This window comes from Pygoscelis adeliae, unplaced genomic scaffold (assembly GCF_000699105.1).
Source record: "Pygoscelis adeliae isolate BGI_AS28 unplaced genomic scaffold, ASM69910v1 Scaffold16, whole genome shotgun sequence".
Taxonomy (NCBI): domain Eukaryota; kingdom Metazoa; phylum Chordata; class Aves; order Sphenisciformes; family Spheniscidae; genus Pygoscelis; species Pygoscelis adeliae.
In genome coordinates this window covers 7,439,812-7,450,691 of record NW_008825162.1, presented here as the reverse complement: position 1 = coordinate 7,450,691, position 10,880 = coordinate 7,439,812, and the positions used below count along the sequence as shown (strand labels likewise).

The 10,880-nt window shown below is 35.5% G+C and overlaps 1 protein-coding gene across 2 annotated transcripts in view; it reads left to right on the top strand.

The window, feature by feature from the left end:
* The window catches only part of KIF16B (kinesin family member 16B), a 129,303-nt gene that overhangs the window by 65,693 nt on the left and 52,730 nt on the right, over window positions 1-10,880 (top strand). Inside the window, exons 18-23 of one of the 2 annotated variants that reach the window (XM_009328727.1) lie at window positions 274-306; window positions 658-711; window positions 2,308-3,663; window positions 7,020-7,178; window positions 8,010-8,115; window positions 8,653-8,703. In XM_009328727.1, the coding sequence (XP_009327002.1) occupies window positions 274-306; window positions 658-711; window positions 2,308-3,663; window positions 7,020-7,178; window positions 8,010-8,115; window positions 8,653-8,703 (1,759 nt within the window). The remainder of the gene's footprint in view (window positions 1-273; window positions 307-657; window positions 712-2,307; window positions 3,664-7,019; window positions 7,179-8,009; window positions 8,116-8,652; window positions 8,704-10,880) is intronic. The other variant, XM_009328728.1, reaches the window with a different exon arrangement.

Genomic DNA, 10,880 nt, shown 5'->3' with positions numbered 1-10,880 from the left:
CCCTTCTCAGAAGTGGCCAAGTTAATAAACCATAGGAAGAGGAGCACCGATTTAACTATCACTGGCAGTTGAAAAATGTGTTTAGAAAGAAAAATTATTTAAATTTTACTTTTGAGTTGTAATGTGACAAATATTCTATGAATCTAACCAATTTTAACCTCTAATAAAACAAACTGTTGTTGACTTTAAAATATTCTGTACCGCTAATATGATTTTTTTCTATCAATGCCTTTCTTAACTGATCGCTCTGTTTCCCCCTGCCTCCCATGGCAGTCTTTTCCCTGTAAAAGGACCGATCTGTCTAAGGTAGAGAAATTAAATTTCTATGTATTGGTTGCCATGTCCGCATGTAGTTAACTTGCAGAGGCTATGCTAATCATTTGTGTCTTGTTTAACTTTACTTTTTAAATAGGTTTTTTTTTCCCCCTCAGAAATTAATTTACTTTTCTTTGTACTCATGTCAGACAGCATGATATCTAATTTGTAACCCTAATGAAGGAAATATTTTCTGTTATTGTAGAAAGTACTTTTATAAAACTCTTGATTTGTACTATTGTTATAATCTTCTAAACAGACACTGAATTGCATCGTCTTCCTATTTTTTGTAGGATTTAGGAAATAACTTTTTTACTGTGTGGTTTTTTTTTTTTTAATCAGGCTAGAATTTGAGAGACAGCAACGAGAGGAGCTTGAAAAATTGGAAAGTAAAAGGTAACATTCTCTGTGGTCTTTACGGGTGTGTGTATATATACATGTTGTAGACTCATTTAAATCATTAATTTGGAATCACGGTGTTACTCAGCAAGCAGAGGATTCTGATAAAAATAATTTTATTTTGTTTTGTCTTCTATGAATATTTTGGTTATTTTCTTGAACTGTTCATTCTTATTGATTAGTAACAGATAGACAAGCTGAATTGTAGCTGTGATCTTTAGCAAAGAAAATACCAAACACAAAGGTATGAGGAGGGTAGACTATACAAATGTAATATATTACTCTCGCTCTTAATTTTCATGGTGGTATTTTAAAAGATGGCAAATTACATTTTTTGTTCAGATCTTTTTTTATCATTTACTTGCCTTTGGGTTGAATCTTGATTGGAAAAATGTTATAAACTCTGCTTCTCTTCAATAAAGCTGTAGTGCTGGTATGGGCACAATCATACTTATCAGAACATTATTTCGAAATCGGTTTGAAGTACAGAAGAAAGTATTGTTGTCAGCTGGCAAACTGAGCTGACTGTTCTGGCTCATCATACCTGCTAAGATTTTAGAAGTAATAGCTCTCACCTTGTTGCAGATCACAGCATTGATTAGATTCATAAGCTGAAAGACACTTTCTGCCATCTCAGCTTTAGACTGCTCGATCCATTTTGAAAGAGCTGTTTATATAGTTGGACTAAGTTAAGTAAACTTAGAAAAACCCTGAAACTTCAAAGCGTTAGAAAATGTTATTCAGAAAATGGTGCAACAGAATCACTGATACTTTGCTACACTGTTACCCTCTTTGTTATGTTGAATTCAGATTGTACTGAAGTTGCTTTGCTTGTGCTTTAATTTACCTGACTTTAACTTCTCACAAAATAACCAACCGACTTGCAGGTTGTCTCTACATGTATTCAGGCATTGTATTATGGGGATAATGGTGACCTTCAAGTCTCAGACTGTCCTCATTTGGAATGCACTAGAACCTTTAAAAGAGAGGTTGCACAAGACATAATAATTTGTCTTAAAGTAATTTCTATTTCAAATATGTCAGTTCCTAATCTTATACTCCTGTTTATCAATAATTCAGTTGGTTTCACCTAAAGAGAAGATAATTGTTTTAATTCATCTGTTGGCTTAAATTTGGTGAGGCAAATTTCTAGTGAAGTCCTTCTCTACAAGTTTGTGTATATGAGAAAGTATGCATATATAAAAAAATATATATTTACTCTTCACTGTGTGCATGGATGTGTTCTATCAATATTTTAATTGGATTTGACAGAACTAATACAATCCAATTTTCTACTAACAGAAGCGCTATATAACATGTCTTCCTATAACTTCCTGTATCCACAACTTTTTGTGTTGAAATAGACTATATGAATCTCTTTACCATTTGTCTCATGCATTGAGTCAGTTCCAAGCAATGTAAGATCTTAACCTGTGGCAAAACAAAACTATTAAAAAAAAAAAAAAAAAAAAAAAGGAAACCGTTATATATACTGCAAAATCCTTGTCCAGACCTTTTTAACTTCTAAGGGGTATGTTGTCTTTTGGAAAAAAAGAAAAGTTTTAAATATTGCATGCAAATGTTTTACTGTAGGAAACAAATAGAAGAGATGGAAGAAAAACAAAGATCTGACAAAGCAGAACTTGTAAGAATGCAGCAAGAAGTAGAGTCCCAGCGCAAAGAGACAGAAATAGTACAGCTGCAAATTCGAAAACAGGAAGAGAGTCTGAAACGGAGGAGTGTTCACATTGAGAGCAGGTTAAAGGATTTGCTGGCTGAAAAAGAAAAATTTGAAGAAGAGAGATTACGGGAACAACAGGAGATAGAGCTTCAAAAGAAGAAGCAGCAGGAAGAAATTTTTGTCCGGGTCAAAGAGGAGTTGCAGCGACTGCAAGAACTTAATCATAATGAAAAAGCAGAGAAAATGCAGATTTTCCGTGAACTAGAAAAACTTAAAAAGGATAAAGATGAACAGTATATTAAGCTGGAATCAGAAAAGAAGAGACTTGAAGAACAAGAAAGGGAGCAGGTGATGCTGGTGGCTCATCTAGAAGAACAGCTTCGAGAGAAACAGGTCATGATAGAGCTCCTGAAGAGAGGGGATGTACAAAGAGTTGAAGAAGAGAAAAGAGATCTTGAAGATATTAGAGAATCTCTTTTGAAAGTCAAGGAAGCCCGATCTGAAGGTGATGAAAACCATGAAGAGTTAGAAAAAGCACAGCATGATTTCATAGGGTTTAAAAAGAAACAACTGGAACAGTTGACTATTTTGGCAAAAGATTTAGTTCAACAAATGGATCACCTAGAAAAGGAAATAGCAGATGAAAAAAGAGCTCTGGAACACTTAAAATTTGCACATGAAGAACATTTAAATCTCAAGAGAGATGATGAAAACTTTGTGGATGCCGTACTCAAGGCTGAAGAAGTTGACAAGATAAAGCCAGCAGAGTACAGGCTCCAATCTAAAGTACGCCAGCTTGAGTACCTGAAGAGTAATCATTTGCCAGCTCTGCTGGAAGAAAAACAAAGAGCTTCTGAAGTCCTCGATAGGGGCTTGTTAGGGTTAGATAATACTCTCTATCAAATAGAGAAAGAAATAGAAGAAAAAGAAGAGCAGCTTGCCCAGTACAGAGCTAGCACAAATCAGCTGCAGCAGCTTCAAGAAACCTTTGAATTCACAGCCAATGTAGCTCGTCAGGAAGAAAAGGTTCGGAAAAAGGAAAAAGAAATCCTTGAATCAAGGGAAAAACAGCAGAGAGAGGCACTGGAGCAAGCTGTTGCTAAGTTAGAAAGGAGGCACTCTGCTTTGCAACGTCGTTCGACGATAGACTTTGAAATTGAAGAGCAGAAACAAAAGCTTGCCACCTTGAACAACAGCTGCAGCGAACAGGCAGGTTTGCAGGCTAGTCTAGAAGCTGAGCAGAAAGCCCTCGAACAAGACCGAGAACGGTAAGCGGTGTGGTAGCTTCCATTTATTAGGATCCACAAAAAGTGAATCATTTTATACCTTAGATGTTGAGAGAGTGACTTGTTCTGTGTCCCAGTACTTGAGTTTCTTGATGAGTTGAAGCAGTTTACCCAGAATTGAAACTCTGTATTGCTTTTTAAAGGGTTCTTGCTCGCTCAATAATTTCTGCTGTGTTCGGATACTTACCCCATCCTGAGCAGGATAGTATTTGCATTAGCCATCACAGTACTTAAATAGTTTTAGCTGTTTAGAAAGCTCAGCCAACCTTATGTTCTGCCCTTACAAAAACATGTACCATCTAACAACTATTTTCTCTTAAAATATTAATGTATAACATTTTGTTTCTTTATTAGTTACAAGCTAGACACTTGTTCAAGGTTTGGAGACTGATAGTTACAGTAGACTGCCAACTGTCTCTCTCAGCTGATGATGTACTGAACACTTCTGGTATTCAAAGTAAACAGGTGTAATGCTTAATTTTTTGTTACTGGTTTCAGGGCTAAATAAAATAGACTAGCCATATATTCGTGTAAAATTCGATGGTGTTTTTTAAATTTGTTGGAAAATACACGGAGGCTTTAATACAGCCCTATGTGATGACAAACCCTTTTAGGTACAGAAGCAATGTCATCAGTTGTATACATGATATCTGGCAGCATAACATTCAGCCTAAGTATGGGGGGCTCAGAGAAAAGCACTTCGGGTAAGGAAGGATCTTTCTATGTGGAAGAAGAGGAAGAAATCTTTTGTTTTATTTTTGGCCTGAGCAAAAATCCACTGGGATTAATGCATTTAATCCATGCAGTATGGAAAAAGGGCAGAATTGCCATTTTTAAATGTGTTGTCTGATTTTCTAATACTAGAGCTTTAAAACCTGTGATTATTGGTGGAACAATGAAGTGTTTTTTCTTGAGGTAGCATTTGTCAATTGGTTTTTTAATATTCCACTAATTATCTGACTTTTCTTTCATAAGCCCTTCAAACAGATGCTTGATTAGAAAAAAACACCTAAAAAAAGAAACTTGCCTATAGCCAAACTGAAGAGCTCTTCTGTATCCTTTTCCTTTTAAACCATTATCAGAAGAGAATAGTTCCTTTCTATGCCCTGTGTAGAGGTCACTTTTTCAACATTTAGACCTACATTGTGTGGATTTTACTTAAGCATTTTCAATACTGACTTACCATTTTATTGTGGATATTGCCATTATTTTTCATAATTGTCTCGAACATAACATCTTGTTTTTTACACTAAGCATCTGGCTTGACTAAAGTCAGCTATAAACAACTGTTTGTTGTGTAGGTTCCACAAAAATAGACAGCTTAGTTAGCCCTCAAGAGATTGCTGGATTGTGTGATAAGTGAAAAAATATGTTGTCAGCTACAAGGCTGAGGTTTGGAAAAGATACCAAGAAGTGAAAAGGTCTCTTCCCGCCCCCCCGGCCCTTGTTTACTTTAAAGGCCTCTTGCACAAACTGAATAAAACTTTGAAGTCTTGCAGTCAACGGCCCAGGAGCCTGAATAATTCAGAATGTTTTTATGAATGTTGAGGCAGAAGAAAAGTCTTAAGATGCACGACAGTATGTTTCGGGCTGCTTATTGCTCTTGTGTTTGAGTTTACACTTCACAGTACACAGTATCTTGGGCACCATAGTAAGCCTATGAATTGTATATGTTTCTTATTGTTTAGATACCATTATGTGATGATGTGCTCTGGTTCAGATCAGTGTTACCTCTCTGAAAATGTTTAAATGCAATATTCATTTGAAATGCTTTGTGAGCATAAGTCCATTGTAACCGGATAAAATTTTTTTCCAGTGTGAATAATACGTTAGCTCAAATTTTTTGAGCTACAGGGATGACCCCCAAAACCATAACTTGAAGTTAACTTATACTGGAATAATGCATGTATGTTTTGTCTTTACTGGCAGAGGTTTGTGGCAATAGAATGAACATAAAGCAGCAGCTTTAGAGTCATCTTTGCGACAACGGGATGTATTGCTCACAAGTGGCAAGGTGCAGTTCAGTGTCCTTACTGGTGGATGCATCACACGGCTGGATAAGTTTATAGCTATAGGAAGTGAAATCTTTTGATAGTAGGATGTTTACAAATCAAGAGATAAGCTTTGTCCCTTTAATGTAATTCTGATTTTTGTGGTTAAATTGATTATCCATGGATGCAAACACGGTCCTATATCCATCAGCCATCTCCCATCCACTTTCCCTCAGGATGCAAGATTGTTTTGCTGCTAATCAAAAGAAACAGATGGCTTCTGGCAGTGCTGCAAAAAGTACCCTAAAAATGAAGTGACAATTCAGCCTGCTTTACTCCAGCCTAAGCCTCAGCATTTGTCATCTCTTTAATTTTCTGTTTTAACCTCCAGGATGGAATAAAGTAGTTGTAGCGTTGTACTTCAATTTAGATATATGCAATTGTAGGCTAAGTGGTAGAATCCTAACTTTGCATAGTTTTCCCTGCTTTTGCAGGAACTTCTTTTCTTTTATTCTTTAATTTTCAAGTAACCTCTAGAAAAACGATTGCCTTTAGAGACAAAAGTTGTAATGGAAATGGGGAAGATTGTTACTGTGTTACTAATCTAATCTCAGCTACGTTACAAGTGAAAAGTGTGTTCTGCAGATTACTTTGTTATAATATAGTTTAATTTGACTAAGTGATAAATATTGCAAGAAGTGCTTCTTATTTTATACTAGATGCCCCAGGCATTTTCAGTCAAAAATACGGTATCCAATTTTATATATTCTATTCTGTGCATAAATCTGGCTGGTATGAAATTTATTTGTTAAAGAAAGTGAGGAGGTTTCCATTTCAAAAGATGATTTATTAGGTATATATGAAATAAATACTCGATGTTTTATTTTGTAAGTAAATTCTCAAAAATATATGTACAGACAGAAGGAATAACTGGAAAATAAGATTTATATGTATAGTACACAATTTGAAGATTTTCTTATAGGTATGTTTTGCCACATCATTGTTTTAGGTTGTCTTTGTTTTTTCAAGTTTATTCAAGTGATCCTAATAGATAGATTAAGTGATATGAATGAATATTTAATGTGCTGAGTTAGATACCTTTTGCATTGGAGTTATTGAAGTTGTCTTATTTAACTTAATACTGCTGTTGTAATTTGTTTTTGAGCTGTCTCTGTTTTCCTATCTAAATATACTTAAAGAAAAATTATGATTTTTATGTCTTCATAAATACTAATACCTACAATCTTCCATACATGTATCCCAGCGTAAGTACAGTACTTCCCGTAAGAACTATGGGAACCAACTCTAATAAAACAAAGTGAATTACATTTTATGATCTCTTTATAGCCTGGACCAGGAAATTCAGCAGCTGAAGCAAAAAATATACGAGGGTGATGGTGGTCAGAAAGGAAATCATGGAACATTAGAAGAGAGGCTCTCCCATACCACTTCCCCTGCCAGCCCAACAAAGCCACAGCCACCCACTGCTCCGCTAGTTGACGATAGGTAGGTACCCTGCATTTCTGCAATATTTTGATATGAATGCAAACAATAGCTTTAGAAAAGAAATATTTTGAAAGATTGTTCCGCTAGGGTTGGATTGTAATTAAATACTGTAATTGTACTTAAAGACTAGTCTGGAAATAAAGTTAATTTGCTGTATTTTACTTTAAATAACCAAAGGCTAATCTGTTGCTCCTGTGCAGTTTGTTTCAGAATAGAGGTTTGTGAAACTGTAGGCTTAAATGTCTTTAAATTGTTTTTGTGTTTACAGTTACACAGTAACAAAGCTGTGTTTACAGCAACAAAGTAAATGAAATTGTCTGAAGCCTTTTTTAATAGGTCAGCTGTCTGGTATCACTTAAAATCTATTTCCTCTCTGTTCTTTTTACACTTACACATGCAGTTGTTAGTATCAACTCTTGGAACATTCCTTCTGTTTGAAGACCAAACCTTTGTTAGCCCAAGTTGCCGATATTGCAGAAGTGATAAAAGCAAACCATTAAGTAACTAAAGATGCAACCCCAGCCTTCTATTTATTCTTCATCTCTCTTACCCTCAGTGCCACTTGTATGTAGAGCTGTATGCATAGCAGTGGCTTAACCTGTGGTCCATTAAATTAACAATTTGTTATCACAATTAGACAACCTTTGCCTGTTAAATGAACACTTGCTCCAAAGTCCATGTTCCTTAAGGAGGGATAAAACTGGTCTAACATTAAGCCTGCCAATTAAGGGTTGTGTAGTACTTAGAGTTTATAAGCGTTTCAAAGAGCCCTTTAGCCTGTCTTGATTTTTATCTAAGAGTATACTTTTTAAACTTTTCGGTATCTTGAAGGATAAATGCCTTTATTGAGCAAGAAGTGCAGAGAAGGCTCCAGAACATTCATCATAAAGCTGAGGATAATGATGTTAGCCTGTCCTGGTCTACAGAAAGTTTAAAGGTGAGCAGAGATGGGTAGGAAATCCTGACCTCCGATGCACCGTGTGCAACCGCTGATTTAGTTTTTTTGTTCAATAATTGTCATGTTTTCCTATGTTTACTTAATTTCAATTTACCAAAAAAGTAAACAGTAAATCAGGGATATCAGTTTTAGATTTTGCTCGTCTTTTTTTCCCAGTGGCTGTTTTATGTTGTATTCCATTTTTTTTGCAGGGAAGAGTGTGTAAGTGGCAATAGGAAGCTTGCAGATAAAATAAAAATCTTCATTTTATGTCTGTAAAATACATGGTTAAAATTCCATGCAGAAGAACGGTAATTGGTTATACTTGTAAACAAATGCTCATTTAAAAACTGGTGATCTAATTCATCCAAAGACTGGGTTGATTGACTTCTAAGCCAGTGGTTTAATAAATATTGATTAAAAAAATAGTTATTGTTGGCTATTAAAAAGAATGTGTCTTCCTATAAATACTTTTAAATGAACTTATACAAGAAAGGCGCTCTTTTTGATAATCACCTGTACTTTTTTTGTTCTTAGGATAATGAGAGGCTTAATAATGGCACTGTTCAACGCAAGCTGAAGTATGAGGTAGGTCATAATTTGTCAGAATGAAATGGTTGTCTTAAATCATGGCATGCCCTGTAATTAAATTTCTTCATGTTTAGCTGCATAATTAGAATTTTGAATTCATGGTAAGATTAATGGCTAATAGAGACAGTGGTGTATTTTGCCAGCTGGAATTAAAGTGATTTTTTCAGATTGGGCATAGTTTTTTCCTTATTTGAAAGGTGTGGTGTTATTGTGGATGTTTCTTCCTTGTTTTGTCATGATTCTTAATTTGGAACAGTATCCCTTTCCTGATTTTTTTAGAGGATAAAAGCATTTAGTAAGGAGAGATTGGTTGAATTCAGAACACCACTTCACATTTTTGACTCACAATGAACTTTAAGGGTGTCTATAATATTAGCAGGTAGCATCGGGCAAATTTGCCTATGTCATGGACTCATACATGTATTTTTAAACTGAGGCTTAGACCCCTCCCACTGTATTTGGTTGCCTAACTTTTGCTTGAACCATGGTTAATTAATTGTCTTGGTGAGTAAATCCTAAGTACCTTTATGGATTTAAACCTTAATAGTAGGAGAGCTGCAACACCTCTAATTTGGACTTTTTTGGATTTCTACACTGATTTTTTAAAACTGTGTTGGACTTTGACGCTATCTTGGATAGCACAGGATTACTTTTTTGTGCATGTGTGGAAAATAATAAAGGGCTTATAAATTTCTGCCTCATCCTTTGACTTTCCTGTGGTTTTCGAGTAAAGCAAATATAAACCAAGTGAAATGGATACTGTACAAAGGAAAAGCAGTGGTGGGCTGGGAAGATCAACCATTCCTGAATCAGACCTCAATCACTTCTGTTGGATTTTCTCTCTCTAATTTTGAGATATTGTATGATTGTACCAATTTTGAATGATTGTACAAACCTAATCAAAATCAATCCTCAATTTAAGAAATGTTCAAATCAGAAGGTTTTATAAAGACGTTTCTATTTTCTTTTTTTGGAAATTTTTAACAGAAAAGTCAACAGTGGCAGCCACGTTATGGCTTTCCATTTATGTCTAAAGATGGCAATTATGCTTCTGAGTTGTGTGGAGAAAACGCAGGAGTAAGAGACCATAAAAGACAGAAGGAATATACAGAGATGTGGGATTTATTTTCCAGTTCTGGAAGAATCTTCTCCCCTTTTACATCAGAAAAGGCATTTGAGAATGAAAGGAGTAATTCGGAACAGGAGAGCTTTGCTTGCCGTTGTGATGTTGAAAGTAGTTTAATTCACTCTAAAAATAGTAATACTTTAAAGAGTAAGAATGTTCCTTATCAGAATGTTTTATCTACTACTTTACAAAGTCATGACTTAAATAATGTGGCTTATTCGCTCTGCAAAGTTGAAAATTTCAATCATTTTGATGATAAAATAATGACTTCTCAGGATTGTGACAGCTCAAGAACTGAATCTGATTGTTCCCACTTGAAACAGCTGTCTCCTGTAGGATCCTTAATGGGTGCTAATGAGCAGGCTGGCTTTAACAGCATATCGTGCCTTCTCTTTTCTCAGTCTAATGTGCATTCTGAAATAATAACTTGTAAAGAAAACAGCCCATTTAAGACAGTGCACCCGACAATTGAAGACCAGTCTAGTAATTCTCAGCTTCCCACACAAAAAGCCTCTGATTTGACTTCTTTTAAGTCAATAGCTTCTTGTTTTGATGTGAGACCAGAACATACTTATGGTTTGGGATATCTTTTCAGTAAGCTTTCCTGCCTTTGCAAAGATACCAGCAGTCAGCTGCTCAACAGTACGGTGGTTTCTAAACAAATTAAGGAGTTGGGAAGTTTGTGTGACAGAAACGAGACATGCGCACAAGCGGTATCATTAATAAAAAATCTGCCATTAATAAGAAACTTGCAAGTAAATGTATTCTTCAAGTCAGATATGAATCAAGACACGTCCCATTCTACTGATGACGCCAAAGCTCATACTGAAAATGTCATTCAGCCTGAATTGCCTGTGCAAGAGGCTAACACGATGGGTGCAAGCACAGAAATCTCTGATGCCTGTGCAAGAAAGTCCTCTGAAGGATTTGCATGCTGTTGTAAAAATGAAGAGATGGAAAACAGTCTTGTGTTAAGACAGAAATTTGTGCATTTTCCTGATGTCTTTTTGAAGCTTTAGGTCGGTTCTCTGGAGAGAGTGTCGGAATT